The sequence below is a fragment of the Cyprinodon tularosa genome, unplaced genomic scaffold (assembly GCF_016077235.1).
Source record: "Cyprinodon tularosa strain WSP-4 unplaced genomic scaffold, ASM1607723v1 ctg19, whole genome shotgun sequence".
Lineage (NCBI taxonomy): Eukaryota > Metazoa > Chordata > Actinopteri > Cyprinodontiformes > Cyprinodontidae > Cyprinodon > Cyprinodon tularosa.
This window is the reverse complement of record NW_024038678.1, coordinates 2,836,608-2,864,594: the sequence shown is the minus strand read 5'-3', so window position 1 is coordinate 2,864,594 and position 27,987 is coordinate 2,836,608. Positions and strand designations below refer to the sequence as shown.

Genomic DNA, 27,987 nt, shown 5'->3' with positions numbered 1-27,987 from the left:
TGTAGCCAGAGTTCTGATGAAAATTAAAAAGATACATCATATTTCTCCTATCTTAACTTCCTTTATTGGTTTACTGTTAGACCAATAATACATTTTAAAAATCCTCTTCCTTACATATAAATCCTTAAATGGCCAGGCTCCATCTTATATCAGAGTTCGGTTTGTACCTTATGTTCCTAGGAGTAATTCACTCTCTTTACTAGTGGTTCCTAGAATTTCTAAAAGTAGAATGTGAGGCAGATCTGTTAGTTATCAGCCTCCTCTCTTGTGGAACAAACCACCACTTTTAGTATGTGAAGCAGACACCCTGTCTACTTTTAAGGCTAGGCTTAAAACTTTCCTTTTTGATAAAACTTATAGTTAAAAACCAGAGATGGCAAAAGTACTCACTCTTCGTACTTGAGTAAAAGTACAGATACTTGTTTTAAAAAATACTCTAGTAAAAGTGGAAGTACTGATTAAACTTCTTTACTCAAGTAAAAGTAACAAAGTACAGGCTTGTAAATTTACTTAAAGTATAAAAGTAAAAGTAGAAACCACTTTTTTCATGCCGTTGCCTACATTTTAAATGGATGTCTGCCAATAGGACTAGATCTCCGTTGTGTTCATTTTCAATCATCTAGTCGTCCATGCTATATGCTAACGCCACCGCCACCAAGCTGCAATGATTTGCCGCCAATGAATACCGCCGAATCTGTCAATTCATCTCGTAGTGGTGCGTCAAATGCAACGTAGATTCCCATCCAATTAGATTGAATTTGGTATTGATGACGTGAAAAATAATAACGGTAACTCCATTGAAATGATTCAAAACTAAAGTAACGAGTCAATGTTTAAAAATGTAAGGAGTAGAAAGTACAGATATTTGTGTAAAAATGTAAGAAGTAGAAGTAAAAAGTCACCATAAAAATAAGTAGTAAAGTAAAGTAAAAATATCAGAAAAATCTACTTGAGTACAGTAACGAAGTATTTGTACTTCGTTACTTCCCATCTCTGTTAAAAACAGAGTGATGTTTGCATAGTTGCTGGGGACTAGAGAGGTAGGTGGAGGTAGAGCGTTTACAGCCTGCTCCAACCGAGGAGAATTTCATGCCGGACAGATGTTTCTTCTTGCGTCTGTTTCACGAAGCAGGTTTAAAAAGCTCAGATTCAAATCCGCAACTCTAAATTGATCTAGTCAAATGTCAGTAACTCTGAGTTTCTGGTTTCACAAAGGCTGCTATGAATCAGTTCAATCAGCTCTAAGTAAAACCACCCAGAGTTGAGCATGTGCATAACAAGTATGAAAAGCCATAATCAGTGGAGCCCCGATTCGACAAGTCCCCATGACAACAGGCAACAGGAAGTGCCTATTTCACCCAATTGGAGTTTTTAATGCAGAAATAATATGAAAAAAGGAGGATGTGTTTAAAGAACAGAGAAACAGTGCCACCGTTTTTACATCATGGAGACGGTCGACAATTCTTTCGACAATTCCACAAAATATGACATTCAGAACGCTACATAAAAGGCATCAATCCCGCAACCACGACCACTAACGGTGTGTAAAAAGCTGCGCAGTGCTACGGACGAAATCAATGCAGTGGACTCACGGAGAAGGCCAGGCCTAGGAGAAAGCCGGAGGAAGCGGTGTGTGAGACCTCTGTAAGAGGGGCAGCAGAGACGGGCTAACGGAGAAGCTAAGAAGGAATTACCAACCATGGAGCTAGTTAAAGGAAAAGTCTGGTCAGCAAGGAGTAACCAATTGGTTATTATTTATACCTAAAACTAATAAATTCGCCATGAATTTAACATTAATCAGTAAAAGAAATAAAAACAATATTTTTCGTTGCGATCACTGAGTCCAGGAAGAGACATATTTGCCCAAATATAGTAGTACCTCACTCCTGACATCTTCCAGCAGTGATGTCACGGTGTGGTAAGCCTAGTGCCATTCTCCCAGCTTTACAAGCAAAATCAATGGGAACTAATAGACACCTCTGCAATCAACAACAATTTCAAGAGGACTTCACCATTGAAATTTGGAAGAGCTATAAATAAACTGTCAGTGCTGCACGTGCATGGGAGTTGGATGTTATTATACATAGGATAAAAGTGAAAAAATAAATTGTTATTTCACCTTTCCAGTTCATGATCCACCACAGGTTCTTCGTTGGAATACCAACTTGAAGGAGGATTTGCCATCGAACTTCTGGCCAGAGAAAAAACACAGGTCGTCTGCCTGTGTGTCACAATGAATCCAAATGTGCCTCTGCTCCTGCCGCAGACACTCTTAATTAAAAACACTTATTTATTGAACAGTTTGTAATAATTTAATACTTAAAGTACTTCCAGAAGTTTGTATTCTGAATGTGACCAGACTTTTCCTTTAACAGTTACCTTTTGTATCTCTGAATCTTTTTTAAAGCATGCTTTTGTCTCCTTGAACCCCAGTCAGCCTCTGCAGATGGCTGCTCACACTGAGCCTGGTTCTATTGGAGCGTTCTTCCTGTTAAAAGGGAGTTTATCCTCTCCACTGTTGCTACATGCATGCTCGGTGTGAGGGATTGCTGAAGAGTCCAAGACAAGATGCAAGCTAAAATCGTTGCCGCAAGCTCATCCAGGAGGAGCATGTCTTGCAAGTCAATGACAAGATTCAATCAGCTAGTTTTCCTTGACAGAAATTTTTTAATTAATATGACTGTATTGTCTCTGTAAAGTGCCTTGAGATGATGTGTGAAATGGTGCTATATAAATAAACTGAATTTGAGTGAATTGAGACCTTCCACAGATTGGCAACCTGTCCAGGGTGTACCCCGCCTCTCGCCCATAAGCCCCATTTACACAACACTCTAAAAACAGATCCGTGCCGAGTTCGGACCGTGCTCGATCAGTTATCCATGCCGACCTCGGTTGTTTACAACTGTTTACACACCACGCTAGCATGCCTCCTAGTGACGATCTACGGTATTACTGCTCTCTAAAGGTAAACAAGCAAATTAACATGGGGGCCCCTGTAACATTCAGGAAGTTTGGTTATAATTGTGATATTTAGTTGTTTGCAGAGATTAAGGTGAAGAAGGCAGCCTCTGTTGAATTTACTTGACAGAGTCGGCTTTTGGGAAATGGATACGACAAATGATAGTCTAATCAGGACTTACATACGCAGGAAACAACAACAGATGCCAAGGTTCATTACACTGCAAAGCAGAATCATCACTGGAAATCTATGGCACGGTAGGGAAGCTAGTATTTTAATGAATGTCTGAAATTTCATGATTACGGAGGCTGACTGTAAAGAGATGACGTGGTCTGATCTGAGAACTGAGCCCATAGATGCAGCACCTAATCACTGACTTTTTAACCATAAAGGCAATAGACAAGTCACAAGTTTTATTTGGCCCCATGTGTTTTGCTATTAGTTGTATCAGCTTATCTGCTGCTTGTGCAATCTCCTTTAATATGCCTTCCTGGATCCTTTTTTGATATCACCCACATCAAAACCCGCTGCTGCTTGCAGCTGTTTCACTGATGAAATACGATAATCTAGAGTACTGTTTCAGGGGACTTAATGCAAATGCAAGTCAAAGTTTAGAGATATATTTTTAAATCACATCACTTTCAGTCCAAAAGTTATCCACCAATTGTGTTGGTAGGTTGTGGTTGAAATGTCTCAAAATCTAAAATAAGCTTCAGGGGATTTGTATACTTTTGTAAGGCACTGCCAACATAACAAATTTGCCAAATATCTAAGTTGGCAATCGTTAAGCTTCCGTCCTGATTGTTGTACCAGTCCTTTGAGAGTGGTAGGGCAAAGCTTAGCTGGACCAGTCTGGGTTGAACCAGTCTGGTTTCTGCCGCCCGAGTTATGCTGTCTGTGCAGGGTTTTTGTTCCAGCCTGACAGGCACCCACTCTAATCAACTCCATGGATTCCTCTGCATGCTCACCCAAACAGACAAAAAGTGAAGGGGAGACAGGGGAATGGGAGGGGGGCAGAGAACGAGAGAGGGACACTGATAGGCAAACTAGTTCAGTGTTGCACTGTATGTTGCATAACAAAAGCTCTCAACCAGAAAGTTACATATGTGTGCAAACAGCACACAAACACATCCAGTAAACAGGAAGTTGCAGATACAAAACCTTTCTAGGAAAAGTGATATAGTGGTAATGATTTTTTAGGCTGCCTTTGAACAGCTCATACCCTAGCTTACCTAAATGAATGGTCAGAGGTGCGTTTAATTTATAACTTTTACACAGAAACTTCATAGTGTTAAGACATAAAAATGCACATTATGTATTTTCAGATATTAAATAGGAATGTTTAAATTAACAGATACAGCAGCCCCAGTTTTATCAGGTCAGCTTAAATCTTTGATGGTGCATCTTCAGAGTTGTATTTATCCACTTAATGCCACTGCACATTAAAGCTGTTTACTGGCTTTTGCCAGGTAGAGGATAGGTCATGTGTTCTGGGAGACTAGAAGGTTGTAGTGAATGGAAACTGGATCCATCTATAGGTGTGTATGACTGTGCAACATGTGTGTAAGAGCATATATGTTGGTGTATCCAGTGTCTCTCTGAATGTGGGAACTTAGCCCTAGCTGTAGTACTGCTCTCTGGGAGGGATGCCATGGTAATCCCCTGTTTGGCTCATCAACTCCCCGTCTTACTTTCACCATCTCCTCTAGTTTCTGTGTGTTCCATACTCTATTATCACTTTTTACTTCTCTTCAAGCTTTTTGCCCAGTAAGTTAAAATCTAGTTATGCTTTGACTGTTAAAAATACTCCTGGTTATGTCTTGACCTATCCGAGGTGTATTCCACCTCTGGAAAGGGGCCAATGGCCCCCTACAATGCTGCAAGGATAAGTATAGGCCATCCATGAATGGATGGATGGATAGATGGGTGCATGGATGGATGAAAGAATGGATGGATAGATCATTGGATTGGTCTTTTTGTGCATCCTATAAGAAAACAATGGATACAAGATGCCATCTCATACTAAACTGTGTTTATAAATTAAAACCCAAATGAATTTAGCTGAGATGAGTAAAATATCTTGTTTTTCATTTAACAGATTAATTAAAAGTAGATAGTTATATTCAATAAAATGCAATGCATTGTCAATTGAGGCATATTTGTTATTTGTCTTATGCAATATCTGATCTCAAATACTGTCTCTCATTAGTACTAAGTGTAAAATCTTAACACAGACAAAATAACATTGGTCTGTGTGTGATTCTTCTGTATAATGTGTTTTACAGAGCAAGCTGAGTTACTGAAACAAATATAGAGACTTGTTGTAGGAGCAAAGGCTTGCTTCTATCCTGAAGCTTATCAGTAGGTATTGGAGTAATACCAGTAAAGGTCACGCAGCGGCATGCCTGCTGCTTGTTAGTCCAAAGACGTAGTCTGATCTTAAGGATTAGCCAAGGATCTTGTTTTGGAATTACCTCCCGAACAAACACGTGGCTGGTGTTGCTCACAAAGCAAACAGTCAAGTGAAACAGCTCACCATAACACTGCTTTCTATTGTGAGGATAAGAAAAGTCCACACCACCCACCGAATGTTTAATTCATACCATATACCAATGCTTTGCAATAACTATATGGATAACAAAATATTGTTGGACACAGAATATTAAATCTAGAGTAGTCCACTCAAGCTGCATTTCATTATTTTCTTCCCACTCCAAAGTTTGTGAAGGACAAAGGGTTCCATTCAGCTCCTATTAGACAATCAGTGGCTTGCAGATGTATTATCATGTTATTAAACTTGGATTTTAAACAATGGATCAAACACACAGTAGTTTATATTTTTGATGTTGAAGAAAATTTCAAAATTTTCTCACACTTTATTACAAATAAAAACCCTGAAAAGTAAATAAAATCCTGCTTTTAAAAGTCAAACGGTTAGAAGTAGAATCCATGTGCATCTCAGTATAAAGAAAGATCAGTGGTGTAGTCCTATATGGCGTATACCGACTTATTTTTTAATCGGCATTGCGTATACCCACAGCTAAATCCCGAACGATCCACACTATTAAGCAGAATCTCCCAGCCAAATTTCCCATTTTTTCCTAGGCCGGTGAAGCCATCGCCTGCACTACTCTGCTTCATATTGGCTAGTACTCACTGGCTTTACTGATTACACTGGTTAACTGAAGGCATGACGACCAGTGAGCCAATCAGAGGCAGAGAGCGTTAAGTTATTTTACAATCCTTCCTCCCTGACATCAAATAACATAAATTATATGACATTAAGTAAAAACTACAAAGGAATCTTTTGGGTAAACTACATAGTGCGGTCTAACATGTATTGTTTCTGGGCTGCATTTAAAAAAGAGGGTGAGTACTGTATAGCCACCTCTTCAGGGACCACTACACTACTGATAAAGATCCATATTCCATGAAGGTCTAAAAAGTTGGTTGTGAAACATCATTGAACTAACATTTTATAAAAAAAAAAAACAATAACAGGTATTTTCCTGAGGATAACTCTAAAGCAAACTAACATTATAAAACAAATTACCCAAGCTTTGGAGCGGGGCTCAATTAAAAACATACATACACTCCATGCGTGGATGGAGAGAACATGCAGTATAGTGGAACATTCAGTGTTTATAAGAAAATGCTTTGCCTTACCTGCAGTTCACACCAAGCCACTTCCACCCAGGTCTCTGTGTCCAGGCCTTTGTACACAGTCTTAAATGCTCCTCTTCCCAGTTCAATGTCAAACTTCAAAAACCTTCCACCAGGAGAAGTGGCTACCGCCTTCATTTCTGTCTCCTCCTCCTGCTCACGGTCCCTCTCTCTCACACTCAGAGTTGGTGCAGATGAAGGAACATCTTTTCCAGGCTCGTGGCCCTGAGCGGGATCATGTCCCAAGGGTAAACAGGAAGAGGCAGCTCCTTGTTGATGGATGTTGTCAAAAACTGAATCTGTGGAGTGAAGCTCCAGGTGGGGGGCACTGTGGGGAGCGTCGGGAGGTATGACTTCATCATCATCTGCCTCACAGATCTCTACACTCTTTCGAAAGAAGCGCTTTTCCCGTTTCATCCGTTTTTGACCAGTATCAACGGGGAATGAAGGCATTGAGGCTAGCACTGGGGTCTCTTCAAACTTCTGGAAGGCATCTTCTTTATTTCCTCCACCTCTATTGTAACCCCCTTTCTGTGTGTCCATTTGAGTCTGGGTGGAGGGGAAGTCCAGAGAGGAGTTAGGTGTCCTCTCCCTCTGTTTGTCTGTTCTGACCTCCTGCTTATTTTCCTCCTCATTTTTTCCATCTGCTTTCTCAGAAGAGTCCTCAGTGCCTGTGGGCTCTCCTGGGTCTGTAGCCATGGAGAATGGCCTTTACCAAACCTTTGAGACCTCCTCCTTCGTCGCCTCCTCCTCCTCCAAACCCTTGCTCTTCTGTCAGTCCCCGTCTCTCTCTCTTTCTGTGGTCAACGTCACCCCTTTTGGTCTAAAAGGTGCTTTATTTGTGATTCAAGTTAGAGTTAGTTTAAGAATGAAAACTTCTTGACAACTCTTCATCCTTTAGTATGCTGCTATATGTATATGGATGACAGCATAGGTGCAAAGAATACCTTTTCTTTTCAAAGTCCTTATTGTTTACCTATAGAATCTGCTTGATCAGCAGAACTAGTAGCAGCCCACACTGTTCGAGGTTTTTTTCACACCTCCGGCCAAACCTGAAGAGCTTTTTTAGCTTTTAAAATTTTCATCTGAAGATGAGTGAATCTGTAAGACAAAAACAAAAAACAGATCAATATTCAGGGATAATGTGGATGTAAAACCTTTACAATATATGAGTCGCTGAAACATAAAAGTATGACATAAATTCCAAAGCAACACTCCCCAATATCAGAGGTGTCAAGTAACAAAGTACAAATTATTTGTTACTGTACTTAAGTACACTTTTTAAGATGTCTATACTACTTTATCTTCCTACTTCTGACTTCTGCTCATTAATTTTCACACAAGTATCTGTACTTTCTATTCCTTACATTTTTAAAACAAACGTTACTTGTTACTCTTGGCTTTGGTTTAATGTTTATGAGTATTTATTTACATTGTGTGAGCCATCCAATGCAGATGATTGGCTCCATCCACATCTAGTGAATACTAGTGTAATTGGATGAGTCATAAAACACTCATTGGTTAGCTAAAGGAAATCATCAGAATCAAGCAGGTGTTCTTCAAACTGCAAACGTGAATTGTCTATGCCATGCTACAATGTCGGATTCAGAAAAAGATGTTGAAATGTCTGAAAGGTCGAACACAGGCGAGAGCGTATCTGGAGATGGAGACGGATACCAGCAAGACCTCCTTCATCCTTGGCCCTATCTCAAATAATTTTTCGAAAAATTGAGCTTTAAATTCATATAGTGGCATCTGGCTGTTTTTTTTTTTAAGGTTACTTTATACTTTCATACTTTAAGTAATTTTTTGGACCACATACTTTTTCGACTTTAACTTGAGTAAAGAGGTCAAGTTGATACTTCTACTTTTACCAGTGTTATTAATCTGCAGTATCTATACTTCTACTTAAGCAACAAATGTGTGTACTTTTGACACCACTGCCCGTTGTTTGCATGACAGGAGTATATTCTGAACATCTTTCCGCAAGTAATCTGAGGAGCATGTACAGTGACTCAGCGGTAATTACAACAGAAGTCTTCATTTCTGTGCATTTTTAATGAGCTCACCTAACCAATCATCCAGCACATGTTTATCATCATTTTGTGACTTAAATTGTGTTCAACAGCTGCATTAGTCAGCAGAGAGCAGCAGTCAGTGGACTGCAATCGTGTTCATTAAAAATGGATGACGATCTAGGGGCCAGTAAACTGTGAATAATTCATACAAAGAGTGACTGTTGAACTGTACGGGAATGACTAGAGTACATCTGCAGTGGAGATCTGATGAAGAAACAACTACTTGTAATTATGATTATATACACAGACAACAGAGGGGGGAAAATAATCATTTTGTATTTAGCCAACAAGTTGCTAATGATAAAATTCCAATTTCAAATCCTGAAAAATGTTCTGATTGACCATTTCTCTTAAGATGTCAGAATGGATCCTGTGGTTTTCTGATTCAGGCTAGTGTTTTAAAGCTGCAAGTAAGAACAGCATGTCTAAAAAGCAGCTGACTGAGCAGACAGCTTGACTAAATAACCAGTCAATTGCAGGCTGGTATACTTATTATTATTATTATTATTACTCTCTCCGTTCTCAGGCTGTTGTCTTGTTTTCTGTCCCACGTGTCAGTACTGAGCTGGGTAAAAAGGCCTTTGCTTACTCTGCTCCCTTTACATGGAATTTGCTGCAAAATAACATGAAACTTAGTAAATTGGTTCCTTTGAATACTTTTAAGTTGAGAATTAGATGTTTTGAGTTAGACTCCCTCACATGTCAATGTTTTAATTGAAATTTTATTGTAAGTGCATATTTGGCTTTTATGTGTGTGTCTTTTATACATATGTAATGATGTGATGTAATTTTGATGCCTATCTTGGCCAGGTCTCCCTTGCAAAAGAGATTTTTAATCTCAATGGGTATTACCTGGTTAAATAAAGGATAAATAAATAAATAAAAAATAAATTATCCTAAAGAAAAAATGCAGAAGATTAAAAATCAGTTTAAAAATCTACAGTACAGTACTTCAAGACTGCTAATAATTTTACTTTGGTGTCAAATTTATGTAATAAAACCACAATATCAGATGGTATTGTTATACCAATATTATAACAGTAGACATCTGTGTTAACAGTATTTTGGGAGTGGTAGTATTAATAGTTTCAGACAACAAAAACATTACAGTATATAAATTGTTAAAAATATATTTGTAAAAACAATATAACAATATTTTCCTCAAGGTTATGATCTCTGAAGTTATGACACAAAATATGCCACAAATGTTCACCATGGCTACAGAGTTGATGCAAACGCCTCTCAATATTGCAAAAATTACCCAATGATTCCCTAATCTTGTGCAGACATTAGGCTTTCTGTCTAAGCTGTTGGAGATTTACTCTCTTACAGTTCATTTTGTTTCATTGTTGTTGCAACCAAAGAACATATTTTGTAAATGGAAAGGTAAAAAAAAAGAAAAAGAAATTCAGAAATGAAACTTTGAAAAACTTCATAACAAAATGAAGGTTTTGAGAGTATATTTGCTTTTTTCTCAAATTATATTTATATATTTTAGTATTTACTCTTTTTTGTTCAAATTTCTTTTCATATTTTGTTTTTTCAATGTTTTTTTTTTTAATGTAGAGATTTAAGGAGTGAATTCTTTTCAAAGTGCATTTTACGGGATCATACTCTCTTCCCTTCTGGGGGGGTTTCAATTGGAGTGAAGAGCAAAGATGCATTTCTATTGGTTGGCGTGGATGTTGGCAACAACATTTTTACTGGTCAATGTTTTCGTCAATACTGAGCATCTATACTAGGATTGAGGTGAAGAGATGTGATGTGTTAAACACAATTTGAAAGAATGCAATAAATCTCAATCGAAAAAGAGAAATTAAAAAAAGATTTGAAAATCTAAAATCTGTAAGACTATTTTGAAAAAAAAAACTAAATAAGGTCTGTCAAAAATTAAAAATTTTTTTTTATAAGAAATATATATTTTTTAGAAAAATCGAATCCAAGAAAAACAGCAAAGTAAAAAAAAAAATTTCAACATGGCAACATGTATGACAAATCAGAAAATGGTGTGCCAACCACTTTTGCAGTCACTGTTTTATAGGATAGCATGTCGGAAATTTCTCTAGAGACCGTTTCCAGGGGGGCTTAGACCATCGCTTCCAAATCCATTAAAAGTCTCCATTCTAAAAATTAAAAAAAAGCAAACAAAGGTAGAGACAACAGTCCCTGCACAGAGGAATGTGGTTAGACAGGGAGTAAAATGGAGCAGTAAGTGGAGGAAAAAAAAAAGGTAGGGCTAATATAAGAGCAGAAATGCATTTTAAATCAGTTTAATATCAAACCCAATATTTACTTGAAACCTTTTAGTCCTTCCTTCTCTTCCCAATCTTCTAGAACATCACATCAAAAATATCTGCAGCTAGTGAGTAAACCACGGAGACCATCGATGTCACAGTGAGGTCACACCGCAGTCCATCTTCTCTGCAAGAAACCATGCTTTCTTTGCCCTTTTAAAACACTGCCCATAAAACTTGCAAGCCTATTCTGCACCCAACTTTAAATTGGGTATGTCTGACAAGCAATGCCAGTAGCTGCCAGTCAAATTATAACCAGGGTATAGTGTTGCTAGACTGATTGCTAAGAGACTTTGAAGAAAATAGAAGGCATTCCAGCTGAGCAGCATTCCAAGGACACATGTTATGGAGGACAAAGGCTAGTCTCTGACTCAACCCAATAGCACAGTGCAACAACTATATTTATGATATTATTAGTGCATATTGGTGGACAGCATGAAGAAAAGATTCCATTTTCTCACAATATAAATATTTCCGAACCAATTGATTTAATTCAGGTGGATTTAAAAATAGAAAAAGGTGGATTTATGAAATAGAAAAAACTAAATTTGATCAGGAGGAAAAAAAAAGGGGGGATGATGATGTTTTTAGTTATTATCCAGTTAACTTGAAAGACCCCAGTGATGTTATGGATTGTTCACCTCTTTCAAACACATCTACTGTGGTTCATGTACATAGGTATGCATGAACGTAATTTTGGGGGGGAACGGGGGGACCTGTCCCCTTCACTTTTTTCAAACATTGGTTTTGTTCCCCTGCACATTTTACTGTCCAAAAGCAATTTTACGCAACAGTACAGAGATATTTGTCAAACCGCAGTTCCAGCTCAAGTCCTTTTCTCTGAGTTTAGACCCTCCCACAAGCTCCTGATTGGCCCACCGTCTTTTCTTGTGTGATTGGCTGTCACCGCTGTCATTACTGAGAAGCTCACTTTATAAACACTGAATCAGGTCTGTGATTGGATGATCAAACATGCTAAAGTTAGTTATATTAAAAAAAAAAAACTTGACACCCCCCCACTTCTGAAATCTATATTTCGTCTATTTGGGTATGAAATGGTTTGTTTACGTTACAGAATGAAAGCTTGTAGAGATAGAAGAGCAGTCCATAAGTACAAAACAGGGCTTTGAACGTGGGAAGGAGTGAATTAAACTGGAAAATGGAGGTGATTAAAAAGACATTTAATTAGAGAAGTTCTAGCAACCTATAGCGGATATACTGTACAAGACAGTTAGTCTCTAGAGTTAAGCTTAACAGTGGGTTAAGGACAAAAAAGTGCAATAAAGAAAAAGGAAGCTACCATTTAAACAAAAGTTTATTTGCTCATGTCCCCAGGGTAAGGAGTTCCCATGAAAGCCACATACCGAAAAGAGTTATTACAGCACATCAAACACGTTCAACTGCATCACTGTCTCTCACACCCTCACAGTCTCCCTTCCCTCCCAAACACACACCCCTACACACCGACGCAAACACTAAACACACACCAGCTTGTCAGGACGAACTTTGTTGTTTTACACTCGCCCTCTTTTATTCACAGAGGAAAAACCCACACATCCGCATGCAAACTGTCACCCGTACCCAACCCACTCATCCCGCTTTCAATGAAAGAATGCCGAAAGGAATTTCCTGACACCAGTCAAATGACCAAGCAACTGCAACTGTAGGCAAATGTGTTACACTAAAGATAAACATAAAACCAACGCCGCAGCTTAAATCTTTGACATCTCGCACAGGCAGCAAAATGACTGCAGCATGCAGCGTACGTCTGGCTGACATGTCAGAATCATTTACTCTCCACATCTCTGTCTGTGCTCTGATGAACTTTTGCTCTGAGTCTGCCCTTGAGTCTTCTAGGAGTCTCTGAGAACACCTGCAGATGCCTAATTAAACCCTGAAATGTGCCGCTAAAATCGCAGTGACATGTTTGCCTACTGGGTGCCAAAGACATGATCATCTTTATAACTCTAAAAACAAATCAGAGGGCTGAGAGATTTTCTGGAATCTCTAACCTCCAAACAAAAGAGGCTCTGACAGAACAAAAGCGTAAATTTTTATGGACTTTGTATCCACAAAGAAACTTTTTTAACTCATAACCAGGCACAAGCATTAGACTGAAAAAGGAAAACCTAAAGAAAAAAAACTTGAAAAAGATTAGAGATCTACCAATCAAAACCCGATCTGCCTCCTTAGAAACAAATATAAGGTCAGCATAGATTAAAATCATTCACAAAACACGATAAACTCAGAATAAACTCTGTTGTGACCGATTCAAACTGAATAAAACACTGTGGCCATGCTTTTCTGTCATAGCAACTGCAGCTTACCGGAAAGCGGTTGAAAAATTATGAAGGACGATAGAAAGAGAGCTGAGGACTTTGTGTGTGTGTGGGAGGGGAGGGGGGCAGGAAGGGACAGTAGTTTTTCAAACACAGAGAAAGAGAGGGAAAGAGAGATGGAGAGAGGGAGGGCGGGGGGGTTTGAGGGGTGTAGCTGATGGGGTTGGATAAATGTGGGAGAGAAAGAGAATGAGAAAGGGACAAAGAGGAGGGGGAAGCACAGACAAAAAGATGGCTGGGGGGCTGGTGTTGTCTGATAAAATATGTGCCAATGTTTGTGTGAACAACTGGCTAAATCTCTCTTTTAGTGACAACAGCTACATCTGAGGATGGAAAAGTTGAAAAAAAAAAAACAAGCAGATTACATTAGCATAGGGATGCTTTCCGATTGTAGGTCCTGTGACACGTGGGGGTGTGGGGGTGGGGTGTAATCCAAACCTTTGCATGGAATAAAACTACAGTTTACAGTTAATAAAGGCTAAGATCACACAATAATGGCTGAAAGAAATTCACATCTTCTTATCAGTTTCTTAATTTGACAGTTTTCACATTTTACATGCATTAAAAACACGAGGGAAGATATCGGCCTGTTGCGTTGCCCATTTATCATCTTGTTCACTTTAACAGAAAACTATTCAACATGTTACCATCACCTTTTACCTTTGTAGAAGTTTTATATAATTACCTTAAAAAAAAACTATAAACAACAGCAGTAAAGTTTGGAACTAACTTCTATAATTCTTTATTATTATAACATGCCCCTCCTTAATTCTTCACATGTAAGAATAAAAAACTAGGAAACTAACTTCTCTCTGTAAATATATTGAACAAATTATATATAAACATATACTAGTAAACGGTGAAACAATAGTCTATAAAATGAAAAGATTTGCTAAAATGAGTTTCTAGAATGAGCAGTGATTATATGCTGTGATACAGTCTGAAACCAACTCTCCGCTGCAGTGTTTTGCATATACCTCTGTAGCTCATTAGCAGACAGAGCAAGCTTGGTGAAACTGCACCAGAGAGTCAGCTACATTTAACATGTCCCCTTGTCTGCAAAGTGAGAAACAACAGAGCCATCTAATTGCGTGTAGATAAAGGAGTGAGAGGAAGAACAACCCTTCCTTTTGGCTGGGGTCAAATCAAAGCCAGATTCATACCTGTTTGCAACCCAGACCTTTTCATGCGTGCTTAATTCAATGTTCCTACCTATCTCTGTCTTCTTCTAATTCGGAATCAGTCCCACAGAGATTTACAGCGGAGATGGAGGCTGAGTAATGTGGGAAGACAGAGGAAGCACAAGGTCTGAAAGCTGCTGGCCAAAATTCAAATGGGCTCTGAATCAAGCAGCGACTTCCCTGATGATTTTAATGTCCCTGCAGCTCAGCTGCTGATTCTACACTTGGATAAATACAAAAAGCATGGTTCCTGGGAGAGGTTTATCAGACATGACTCATACTGTCACATTTCTGCAGGCTTGCCTTTACAGAGCTCAGTAGCTTCTCATGCTAATCTCACTGTAGCCCAACCAATGATAACTCATAAACCAGGGATCTTCAACGTTTGATGGGACAGGTGTTGTGAATGAAACGGTGCCCAGCTTGAAAGAGCTCCTGTGTGTTGCTGAATGTGTGCATTGATGACTGATTTTCTGCCTCCATTTATCTGTTTACTACAGTGTGTTGAATTCATGTTAATGTGGATTTAAAGACATTTCAATTAGTGGAAAAATGGGGGGGAATATAAAAAAAAAGTCTAATCAACCAAAATTTTTGTGACCCCCGTGCAGTACTGCTGTGGACCCTCTATTGGTCGCGGACTCCCTGTTGAAGACCTCTGTCATAAACGGTAACTGAGAATATTTACCAGTGCTAGAAAAAGTATTCATACCCTTTAAACTTTTCCATTCTATACTATAATAGGAAAACCATAAACTTAATGTATTTCAGACACAGTAGTACATGACTTAGACATCAACATATTTTACCCTAAACACTGTTATTGCCGTTCTTGTTGAGGGTGGTTGTGCTGCTAGAAGGTTATCTACTGTCCTGTCTGTTTTCAAACCCAGCCCTCTTTTAACTAACTGACTTTCTTGGCCCAGATCCCCACAGTATTATACTGCAGCTGATGTGTTAACAATGGGTGTGTTTTTCTGTCTGTTTTGAAGAAAAGCATCCAATACGAAGCTGCTGCCACCAACATGCTTCATGAGGGGAAGGTTTCATTCAGGGGGATTTAAAAAACAAACACGATGTTCAGTGTTTTAACTCCTTTCCAGTGCCCCCTGCATGGCTTGCAGAATATTGCAAAAAGAAACCATAATAATAAGGCTGTTTTCTTGGACAGAGGGTTTCTTTTTGTCACTCCATCATGAGGGTTTGACTGGGGAGAGCAGAACTAATGGCTGTTCTGTTGAAATATTCTGGATCTAAGCTCTGCAAATCCTCTCAACATTGAATAATACATGAACAGCACCCTTGAATAAAAGCTTTTAAAAGCATTAAACAACTTTTTCCTTCCACTAAATCTTTATTAAAAAAACAACTTACATTTAAAACTTTTTCACAGAATTTGATCTTGACCTTCAAATTAGGTGACCTTTGCTAATATAAAAAAAAAAAATCATCCTTTGTTTTTAGTGAAAATGACCCCAAAAAACTTAAGACAGCTGGGAAGAAAGTTTCTTCTAAATGCCTGAACAAGCAGTTCAGCACATGTTGCCCGCTTCTCTGCCTTCAAGAAATATCAAATACCAGCCGCTGGAATCAAACACACAATTGATTGTTCTTGTCCTATTACGGAAACCCAAGGCTCAAAAAAACAACAAGCACTTTTGTCCAATCCAGGTCAAGCATGTGAGACTGGAGTGTAGGTAGTAGGACACACGCAGTACTGTTCACTGGGATGGAGCAAAACAGAGAGAGGGAGAAAGATGTGTGTTATCTAACCCCTTCACATTTTGTCCGCTTTGATTCCCCTCTGCGGGCGAAACCACACAGATCTAGGTGAAAGGAAAGCTTTGTAATCAGCCAGTGATTAACAACTATTAAATATTACTTAAGTGGTCTAATAGTGTGGGAGCTATATCTAAAACTGAACCCCCTGCCCTATTTATAATCACAGTGCTATAAACGAGGAAGATACCAGAGTTCAGCAATGTAGCAGAATTAGGAAAGAAAGGTTTGCTTAATTTACACATGCTTACATAACTCTACTCTCTATCTATCTATCTATCTATCTATCTATCTATCTATCTATCTATCTATCTATCACTCATGTTTAAGCTGTGTTTGTCTTCTGTGATGTATTTATTTTTCTGTACAGCACTTTTGTCAGCTGTGATTTTGTAAATGCTTAAGAATTAAAATTGGATTAGATTGGCTAACGGTTCGATTATTTTCGATACTCAAGAACACACCACGGTACGATTTGATTTGACTAAATGGTTCTTTTTTTTTTTTTTTTTTTACTTACAGGCTAGACAATGTTTCAAAGTTGAACTAAATCAATGCAAGCTGTAATATCGTTGTGCATTTTATTTGAGAAAACAGCAAATAACAGAAGTAGCAAAGTTGTACTCCACCTAGGCCTATGAAAACCTGAATGCATCGTCGGCTGTTGGATCGATGCATCGATACAAAACGAATATTATTTACACCCCTAATATCTATATATCAGTGTGTGTTATATATATATCTCAGTGTATATATGTGTGTTAAAGCCACAGAATAGCAATTTCTACGGCTTTCAGGCTGCAGGCACAAGCTCAGAAACAGCTTGTGTGTTTATTTATAGGGTGCAGCTTGCAAAGCAATGATGTCTGGACGTAAAGGTAACATGAAACACTGCTATTGGCTAACAGGGAGCTCAGCTGACCTGAGGAACGCCGTGCAGGAGAGGCAAAATACAATCTCCATAGAGGGGAAGAGCAGGTGAAAGGGTGCAGAAACCCTCCTGGTCCCCTGATGTTGGGACTAGGCTGCAAATCCTACAGTAGAGGAGCTTTTATTATGAGGGCCCTACAGCTGGGTCTACGCCACAGTGCTCTTTATATTACAATTATTATTTATATATATAATTAGCTGTACAACAGAATAAATACACTTCAAGTTTAACCCCATTAAATAATAGATTTAAAACAACCCAGTTGTAAGGAATAATAGCACAGTCATGTAGCTGAATAAGAACAAAAATCACTTACCTAAATGTAACGTCGTACCTTATCTGCTCTGCGGTGATTTAATTTAAAAATGACAGCTTCGCCGTAATAACTGTAAACTGGATTTATATTAACGACCGGATTACCTAAGAGAAAACATGCATCACATCTTATGTGTGAAACATTATTTAAAGCTATAGGGAAAAAAAAAAATTTCTGAATAAAAAAAAAAAAAAACACACACACACAAAAAAAAAAAAAAACTGGGGATTCCTGTTGGTTGGTCTGGTCTCGGTGTTTAAAGGCAGGGAAAATCCCCCCCAGCACCGGAGCAGCTCCGGTGTCCGTGTGTGACAGCGAGGCAGCAGCTGTCCGTAATCAGCTCAACGTCGGTTCACTCATTTTACCTCCAACCAGCTGCTCGCTGGTCGGCTGTGAGGTTAACGGGAGGCGATAATCCGTAAAATGTCAGTAACTTGTGTCCATCGTTGACAGGAGGACTCCTTCCGATCAGCAGGAGCAGGTTCGCGTGCCTACTGACAGAGCGCTCCCTGCCACTGGGATCATCATCATCAAAAACATACGCTCTCACAAAGTGACAGTTAACCGCTGTCACCACTAGAGGGCAGTGCGCGTCCTGTTTATTAGCCCAACCTGTTAGAAATGTTTTCATTTCATTGGAACATTTAAAAAGGTCTTAAAAAACTTACACCCCATTAACAATGTATCAATAGGGTGTAAGGCTGTTGTGTTTTTAAATATTCAAAAGAAACTAAAACATATCTAACAGTTGGGGATAAAACAGTATGATTTGACTGAATTGACAGTAAAATTCCTTATGATGGCATATTTGTGAAATGAGCCAGTAGAAATTCAACTGAATCAGATTTATGTAGAACTCCCCTTTAGAAGTAGAAGGCCCCTTCAATATGTGGAAACTCTTAAAAAAAAGGAATAAAAAAAAAAAAAAATAAAATAAAATATATATATATATATATTCATCTTCTGTCACGCTTATCCCAAGTGGGGTCGCGAGGGTTGCTGGTGTCTATCTCCAACTATCTACGGGAGAGAGTTGGGGTCCACCCTGGACAGGTCGCCTGTCCATTGCAGGGCAACACAGAGACACACAGAGACAAACAACCATTCACACACACACTCACACCTAAGGAGAATTTAGAGAAGCCAATTAACCTAACAGTCATGTTTTTCTGCCAGAGTACCCGGAGAGAACCCACACATGCTGAGGGAGAACATACAAACTCCATGCAGAAAGACTCGAACCCAGAACCTTCTTGCTGTAAGGGGACAGTGCTACCCACTATATAAAATATAGTGGGTAGACAGTGCTATATATATATATATATATATATATATATATATATATATATATATATATATATATATATATATATATTTGAAGAGTTTAGTCTATATTCAATTTCTGGGTTTAATTAATTAATAATAAATAAATAAGTGAACATCATTGATCTCAAAATGGGGAAATTCACTGTCTGCATCTTAACCCATTCCCTTAGGGAGCAGAGGGCTGTGTACAACCTTCTCAGAGCACAAACATGCTGCTCTAACCCACTAGGCAAACACTCCAACAGAATTATATTTGTATAGTAGAATCTAGAAATTTAGAAAAAGATTATTATAAAATCTAACTGTATTGAAACTGTATAAAATAATACACAAATATATAAAGGTACCATAGGAATACCCTCAAAACAGACACATACCTCTTCTTCAAATTCTGTGGTCAAGCTGTTTTATAATTTCAAAATAAAAGTAAAAAAAAAAAAATTCTGAATGCATCATATTAAAAACTATTATTACTGATTATGTTTGTTATAATAATGATTAAAGACCTTTCGAAGGTATTGATTTTCAGATAAGAAATGTTCTAAATTCACTTCATAGCCTTCATCCCCTCTGTCAGAATAAACTGAATAACCTCTATCAGATGTGAACAGCTGTCGCCCCCTAGTGGCACCTTAACTCTATGTGATGTGCAAAGAAAACAGGCGTGGATTTTGTTTTATTCTTTATTATAGATATTACAGTGCAACACAAACTTGAATGTTTTTTAAGAAAAAAAAAATATTTACACAAAGCTAACATAACGGAATGCAGATAGTGTTTTGAAATGTGCTTATTGTAAAACAGCTAAAATCGTTTATTATTCACATTTCTCTCTTTCTTAGTTTACAAGAGGACAAATGAAAACAATTTCTAACAAAAAAAAAAGCACAACCACCCAAGGAAGCTTTAAAGCACTCAGTGGGAAAACATTTGCAGACCTGAGACTACAAAACCATTCAAGGCAAACAGAATTTCAATCTTGTTCTCTGCAGTATAGAAATATCTAAAATAAATATTTTTATTAAGTTTATATGTCTCTCAAGGCCAAAGAAATCTGTAAACATGTAGGCAACAACTGGTGCATCAAGTTCTATGGATATTATGGCAGTTAGTGCTAAGTAAAATCGCTTTAGTAGAATATGAATAATATTATGATACTGTATTTAATAATGTGCACATTAAACCTATCTGCAGCAGCCATGGTAAATATTGTGTACCTCCAGGTCGTTTCTACTGTTGATTAAAAACCTGATATTTTTTTCATCCTAAAGTGTCAGCTGAGTTTTGTTAATTAAACCCAGAATTTACTCTTTAGGGGCAGTTTTTAAATATCTTTAAAGGCTTTAAAAAGTTTAAATAAAGCTTCACGATCAGTCATAGTTACATTTTGGCCATCAAAAAAATGACATAATGGTATTTTTGCTAACCATGGCATACATCTTTTTTTCTAGAACTTTCCTTCAGCTTAAAAACTGCTAAGGAAGCTTAGTCGGAAATCCTGTACAACCGGATTCCAGCTCAAAAATAATCTGCACATTCAGTTCCGTCTTTTTTCCAAAGCAGGGAAAACAAAATAGTACCTGTGGATCCTTCTAAAAGTTTCAGGTATTTAGAAGCTCCTCTGCCTTTGAACAGTCACTGCGTTTCTCCGCTGGGACTTCAGGCGTCACAGTGACGTCTGAGAGACTAGTCAGAGCTGAATTAACCTTCGAGGGGCGGACGCAGGGGAATACAGCCATCCATCTCTAGGGACTCGGGCCAGCCTTCATACTTGTTGCTGCTCTTACTGTTCTTCATCCGCTAATGGAAAGAGAAACAGGCAAACAGAAGTGATGTCACCATGACTAAGATCAGCATCTCAGGCCCTAAACTGACAGAGGTTTCCAGGAAGCAGTCTTAAAACAAGTTTAGTTTCTTATTTTTCTAAAGGTTACTTAAATCAACCACTCAATAATTTCATCTTTAGAACTTTTCTTTGAAAATATGATTGCCAAATAAAGCCATTTTTGACACTAAGCACACTGCCGACTGCAGATTTTCTTTTATTGTCTAGTAATAAATGAAACTTTCATCTTTCAATGCCAAAGATATTGACACAGGTTCATTTCAGAGCAGATCTCACTGCAGAACACTTCATTTCTTAAACATCAATAATTCAAACCACTTAAAACTCTTTTGCTGTGCTTCAAAAGAATTTTACTTTGACTAATAATTGAAAGCTTTTTAAGGCGTATTAGAATTCCATTTCTAATATTTGGTTATGGTTTCAGAAAAAAAACACACGCTGGTTGAGGACATGATCTTAGTCCTGGTATTATTCTGGATCAATGTTTGAGGTCTGTCCTTATCGGAAACTGCTCAGCTGATTCAGGTTGGTTGGTTGGTTTCCAGGCAGGCTGTTAAGCATAGTCCATAAATTTTAAAAAGGGCTGAGGAAGGTAAGAAGCTGATCCAAATGCTTAATATTAGCCTGCTTTACCCCCTTGAAAACAATCTAATGTGTTTGTGATCACTGTCTCCCTCGTAGTCCTCTTCTTTATTATTCCTTTCACTGTGTACATTAAAACAGACCCTCAGTATAATACTACCGCCTCCATGCTTAGATTAGATGAGATTGTGTGTTGTTAGTAGGCCTGACGCATCAAAATGACTACTTCAGACATACCTCAAACTATTCCTGTAAAGTTCTGAAGAAAATTAAATTTGACTACTCCGTGTTGTAAACTCTAAGAAACTAGAGCATTAACCTTCAGTATAAACTGATGATAAACCAGATAAATACGCGGTTCTACGGTCGTATCTGATCCTCCTAAAGAACTTTGCTTCATTTAAGGGGGACTTCTTGGGTCAGATGGTGGAACCCTAGACAAAGTTTTGTCATCCAACGGAACGACAATCTTAAACAGCCATCAAAACTATGCTTGGAATGGATAACAGACAAACTGTAAACTTTTAGGATGGCTCCACAATCAAATACAATCACCTTTAACAACTCTGTTGTTTCTGATAAGAGGAGTGGTCAAGTACTAAAAATGTAAAGCTGAAAGCTTATTGATGGTTAGGAAAACTACATGGGTTCTTTGCAGCTTCTTAACTTATAGTCAGAGATGATATAAATATACAGAACTTTGACTCGGCGTGGTAAAAGAAACATGACAATATTTAAAACTTACGCACCAAGCTGTATTTCTTTAGGTCATGAAGATTGTATGATTATCCCATCAAGACAAAACAAATGAGGAAAACATGCAAATAAAAGACACAAAAGTATTATGATAATCATGACAATCAGAGTAATCAGACCTCTTATCAGGTGTTCTATACTTTATAATGCTGCATGAGGTGAAACCAGTCAGAAACAACCCAAAACCTTATTAAGCAGTAGATAAAGAACCAAATTCAGCCCACTGAACTTTCAGCATTAAAAAACTTCCATTGCTTCCCATGGATTAAAACTACTGACAACTATAAGATACAGATGAGGCACAGAAGAATGGCAATGAAGGCTTTCACCAACATTCAGAGCATCAGACTAGCAGTGCAGCTCATACCTGCTCAAAGGGGCTCTTATTCTCTATGCCCTTGGCTCCAACAAACACCCAGCTGTCTCTAAAGGCCAGCTCCTTCACAGCTGTGCTGCCGAGCTCCTCAAACAGTCGTCTGGACTCTTCATTCATCCTGCCAAAGACAGGAAAAACAGGCAAGCAGGTACATATTTAATGACAAATGTCCTTTAACTTAATACTTATGTACTGCAAAAAAATGTAGATTTGTTTTTTTTAATGCAGAAAAATATTTGATGTTGATTTTCAGCAAATGCATTAAAGTTTCACTTAATTTGCACCAGAAATATTAAGTATGAAATTAGCCGGGTCGCTGTCTTAATGATGAGAAATCAAGCTACCTTATTTACAAGGGACAGCTTTGTAGCCAACAGTTATAGTTACACAATTTAGGTTTTAATTTGGTTCACATTGTTACCTCAAAAAGAGGAGTTAAACAAAGTAAGGCCAAAAAAAAAAAAAGGATGACAAGCTTATAAAAAGAGATTCTCATTCAGTTTAATCAACTACTCAAAACTTACATTTTCTACATAAAAACTGATTTATTTAAACAAGAGACGTCTAAATGAAAATGAGCTATGCTACCAAAGTCATCGATACTTACTTTGTAGCAGCGTCATCAAAGGAAGCAACAAACACGAGGGTTCCCTCATGAAGGGGCCGTAGAAACTTCAGTAAGCTGGACACATCTGAGAGGAAGCGTCAGATGAGTTTAATGTTTCCACCAGTACTGGAATAAAGCTAAGGCACCAGTTTCTGCATGGTTTTATTACCTCCTGCCCACATATCAAAGGTTTTTGTCTCCAATAGCTCGCCTGTCACCCCTAAATGCAAAGATCCAGTGTTAAAACTTCACTATGGCCAGTGGTAAAAATAAACAATAGACTAGAGTCCACCGTAAGTTTAACATGAGTCTCACCGTTCACCAAAGCGATATTGAGTCCTCTGCCAACGTTGTTCTTCACGCTGCTCATCAACCTAAGAGACAGAGACACAACCCTTCAATCTAGGTACAAATAGTTGATAATCTCATCATAGGTCTTATTTTTTTGGGTGATTTGGGTTTTTTCCTTTCTTATACAGGCTATTATAATTCCTTATTCCTGTTTTCAGTTCAGATTTCTATACTTTTTTAAATCTTCTAACATATCCTTTTAGCTTTTTACAGATGGGTGAACATATTTGCCCTTTTCTTTTGTCACAAGCACCTGAATGTAACAGCTGCGGCTCAACGAAATATATTTCTTCCATTTCTAATTGTGTTCTCCTCCCTTCTACACCGATTTCCCTGAATAAAGTCCAGCGCAACCAACTACCTTCTGAAGTCAAAATAGGGAAAAGCTCACGTTTGTTTAATTAAAGTGTCAAAATCAACTTTTTGCAAGCCTGTAACTATATAATGATATTGTGGTTTTTTGATTAATAAATGCACATCTGAGTAACCCTCATGAATTCTGCAGCAGCCCCTCTCTGTCCTGGAAAACAAATAGTTAAAAAGTTGTACCATCTGCACAACTTTTGCAAATCTGCACAGTGACAGCAACTGCTCCTTTATTAGCTCATGTTTGAGTGGCAAAATTTGGGTTTTCAGTTGTGAGAAGCCTCAAATAATCTGCATACTTCCAGAAGTGACACGATACGGCAACATCAAATTACGTATCTTTCTGTTAACATTTATTGTCAAATGAAAACTACTCAGTGCCAAATGCAATATAACATCATCTACATGCCTAAAGTTAACTGTTGAAGGATGAGTAAAAACAGCATGATATAGGACCTTTAAATCTGAGTATAAATCCAGATGTTATATGAAGGCCTCAGAGGTTTGTTAATGAACAATGATGTGCAAACTGCACCATGAAGACCAAGGAACAGAGCAGACAGGTCAGTGGGAAGGATTTGAAGAAGTTTAAAGCAGAGTCAAGTCATAAACAGAGCAATTCATAACGATGAATACAAACAGTGCACAATCACAAGGAGGTTATTTAAGTTTAAGAGGGATTGAAACTTTGACTAGAGTTCATTCAACGATGTATGGCGCTAAATGCTTGGCAGTCAAGGAAGGGAAACTTGTTTGAAGCTTAGAAATAGGCAGCAGGACAGCAACACTACGATATAGACAAAGCTACAATGGAATACTTTAAATCAATCATGTTTAAACGTTGTGCCAAATTAGTTGTATGCTCCAACCGAAATCTTTAATCAAACTCCAAACATGAAATATTTTATTAAAAGAAAAAGCATATCTTTTTTGTAGACAAATGTTAGATCTTACATGTCAAAAGGATCACACACCTTTCCCTTATTGACAGAAATGTGTATAATTTCTAAAAACATGGGTCAATATTTTTATCTACTCTATAACGACAAGGTTTCTTTCTCTTCAAAAATGCTGCCTTAGATCAGAGCATATTCATGTCAGAACGGCTCAGTCAGAGAAATACACATCTAAACCCAACTTAATATTGGTGGCAAGACTTGGAGATTGACCTATGTATGCAGATGTTCTCTATTCAATAAGGCTGAGCCTGAGCTATTCTGTAAAAAGGATGGAATAAGCTGGTAGCTGCTATAATCCAAAATACCTCCTTCGGTAAATGCTTTGAAACACTGTTTTTACAAAGTCACCTAGAGGGGTGAGGCTTCTGATTAAAATAATCAAAAAAGCTAAATTAAATCATGTCAAACTTTTCTTCCATTTTACAATTTTGCACAACCTTAGGCTGGTCTTTTACTTAAAATCTAAATAAAATGTACTAGACAGCATTTTTGATGTAGAAAAATGTGAGAATGTCTTAGAGGGATTACTTGTTATATTTCAGCATCTTTTTACTCTACTTTACTTTAACGAAGCAAACAAAAGGGATCAACAAAGAATGGTATATTAAAGGACCATTGGATTGAGACAATACTTGCATCAAAATCCCCTGAAATACTTGGAGGCCTTATTAGGAGATCAAATAAGAAGAAGAAGAAAAAAAACAAAAACAGAAAAAAAAAAATAAAGTAAACCAAAATGAATTAAAAAACAGAGAGACAGCAGCAGAGTCAAAGACATGAAAGAAGGAGACAAGATGTTTATACAAAGTGATTAATCTTACATTTTATCTTCCAAGCAGATTTTTGGGCCAATGACGTTTGCAGCTCCAGACACCAGACGGAAAGCTAAATGCTTTGGAGGACAGGGGGCTGAAAGTCCACATTTGTACCTCCGCGGACGCAATTCAGCTAAAATAGATCACATATTAGCCAGCGGTAATTAAATCCACAAACTCACAGCCCCTTGGTCCCATCTCTCTTTCCCACTTACACTGGGTCGGTTCTTCTTTGGAGCCTGAAAGACACAAACGCTTTCTGATTAACAATGAAACCTTTGATTTGATTTGACGTCATAGTGTCCTAGATCTCACTAATAGCTGCCAAATGAGTTGATAATAAACTGGCTTTTAACAAATAAAATTTCAGAAACTGGAAGTAAAACCCATTACAATGCTTTCCACCTTATTTTTCCGTCTGATCAGAAGAATTTCAACCACTTCAGAAAAATATTGAGAACTAACATAAAACCAGACATAAAGTTTAATATTTTTCCTAAACCTAGAAATTAATTAATTGAAGATCAGCTGTTTTACCCGTGAAGATGTTTCGCACAGATAAGCTGCCCTCTCCTCCGAATAAGGCGCTGGCGAGCAGCCAGGTAAAGCCCACCAAGAGCAGCACCACCACACCTCGCAGGGGGCCTGTCAGCGGAATAACAACACACAAGTTCAGGCAAAACACACCACAGATTAGACTCACTGGAACAAACCAAACATTGCAGCTCACCTGTCAGTCTCATGATTCACCGTTTCATAGACCTGCAAAGACCACAAAACAGAAGTTAGAAGTAAGACAAAGGGATTTTTTTTATATACAGACACAAATCAGAATTTTATTGAAGATTATACTTATTTCAATACACCAAACAAAAAAATTGGAAAAACATTACACACAGAACAATTTTAAAGCCTTACTTTTAATGGAAATAAGGAGAGAAAACATTTTGATAAACAAACGTTGCCTTAATTAAAATCATGTTCTACCTGCTAAAAGGTTGTTAGTTTTAAGATACTTTAACAAACAAGCCTCTTTGGGAGGTGTACATTAAAACTATAGAATATGGCTGTGGATGTTTTATACAGGTATGTCGGCTGTTCTGTTTGCACTGCAGCTGCAAAACATTTGAGGATTTTTTTTCCTTCCCGTTTCCAATTTCCTCCCAAAGTATCTGTCAAAGGAAAACTGGTTCTTTTTTTCTTCTTTATGGTGCATCCCATGCTGGACTTGCTTGTGCACAGCCGTCTTTACTTTAGGCATGGCGGCACATTTATTTGCATTTTATTTACTTTAACCAAAAACAAATGACCTTTTTATAGTCTTACTGGGTGCTATTTATACAGACCTGAACTCTGCCTGGAAGTGCACTGGAAAACCTCAGCTCTTCAGTTCAATTTGGAGGACTTTTTCCTAAAGAAGCTCCCCATCAGTTGTCAAGCTTCAGCCACTCTGGGATCAACTTGGACCTTTAAAGCCCAAACCACTTCCTGAGGATATGTGGTTTATTATTTCAAGTACATAATAATTTCATTAATAAAAAACAGCTTGGACATTTGGTTAGCTCAACATGGTATTTCAATGACAAATCTCAATGATGAGCTTTTTTGACTTTGAAATGAGAGACAGGGTCTTGACAATATAGAGGTTTTCACATATAATCTGGTATAATATGTGAATATGTGGACGCACTGTATATACTGTATATATCCCATACACCTTTTCCTTCCTTTAGCACATTCTTCTTATTTGACTATTTAAGCAGATGTAACAAGTAAATTTCTCCACTGTGAGATCAATAAAGTCAATCAATCAAAAGTTGTGGGGTTATTATTTTTTTTCTTACAAATTGATAAAGATAATATTTTAAAACATTTAGTTTAGCATTTCTGCACAGATTCAGTTAAATTTAAATTTTTAAGTCCTTATTCTAGCATATAGATAAGAGGATGGACATGGTGATTCCTGCCCTAAAACTATGGGAAGGTATGAAAATTTGCAAAAGTAAACACACAAAAATAACCCGGACAACTAGACATGGGCGCGTTAAATCAACTAAATAGATTCCCGTTCCCTCACATTTGTACGTAGAATTTTAAACAGCAGATTTTACCTACTTTATCAATTCTCGAGGCGAGCTTTCACCGAGCTTGTCTCCTTTGCTGCGACGTATGGGCGGACGGATTAGTAAACTATCGCTCTTTTCGCCGGACTTTCACTGTTTTCTGCGCAGCTTCTTCATTGAGACCGTTTAACAGACATATCTAAATAAAACAATGCAACTTATGACACTTAACCCACTTTACGCAAGACGCTGTCGGCAAGACGGGGAAAAGAAATACGTTTTCATTTGGTAAAACTTCCGGGATGTGAGGCTATCGAGAAGACTCACTCTGCGCATGCGCACAACTGCTTAGGCGAACAGATTTATTTATTTTTTACTTTACCCGTTCTTTTACAAACTG

At 37.8% G+C, this 27,987-nt stretch overlaps 2 protein-coding genes across 3 annotated transcripts in view; both read right to left on the bottom strand.

The window, feature by feature from the left end:
- The window catches only part of si:dkey-151g10.3 (serine/threonine-protein kinase WNK3), a 47,476-nt gene extending 29,760 nt beyond the window's left edge, over window positions 1-17,716 (bottom strand). The window contains exons 1-2 of the mRNA XM_038283141.1: window positions 17,541-17,716; window positions 6,626-7,723 (exon numbers count right to left, since the gene is read on the bottom strand). Coding sequence (XP_038139069.1) covers window positions 6,626-7,321 — 696 coding nt within the window. The 5' untranslated portion in view covers window positions 7,322-7,723; window positions 17,541-17,716. The remainder of the gene's footprint in view (window positions 1-6,625; window positions 7,724-17,540) is intronic.
- A 1,819-nt stretch (window positions 17,717-19,535) lies between these two features.
- Window positions 19,536-27,910, bottom strand: fam3a (FAM3 metabolism regulating signaling molecule A). 2 transcript variants are annotated; one of them, XM_038283092.1, is made up of 11 exons: window positions 27,640-27,910; window positions 26,255-26,286; window positions 26,062-26,169; window positions 25,740-25,763; window positions 25,531-25,657; window positions 23,349-23,407; window positions 23,203-23,253; window positions 23,034-23,118; window positions 22,418-22,544; window positions 22,044-22,055; window positions 19,536-20,666 (listed from the first exon to the last, which is right to left on the bottom strand). In XM_038283092.1, exons 2-11 carry the CDS (start codon window positions 26,265-26,267, stop codon window positions 20,568-20,570), a joined length of 705 nt encoding a protein of 234 aa, XP_038139020.1. In that variant the 5' UTR covers window positions 26,268-26,286; window positions 27,640-27,910; the 3' UTR covers window positions 19,536-20,567. The 2 variants fall into 2 exon arrangements, with proteins under 2 accessions (XP_038139020.1, XP_038139021.1); XM_038283093.1 differs by lacking the exon at window positions 22,044-22,055 and having other exon boundaries at window positions 20,138-20,666; window positions 27,640-27,908.
- Between the last annotated feature and the right edge of the window lie 77 nt (window positions 27,911-27,987).

Bases quoted from the DNA above. Each gene is read 5' to 3' on its own strand.
- fam3a (XM_038283092.1), bottom strand. The intron at 25,658-25,739 runs GTAAGTGGGAAA...GATCTATTTTAG, and splicing joins CAAAGAAGAACCGACCCAGT to CTGAATTGCGTCCGCGGAGG. The intron at 23,119-23,202 runs GTAATAAAACCA...GCTTCCTCTCAG, and splicing joins CTTTGATATGTGGGCAGGAG to ATGTGTCCAGCTTACTGAAG.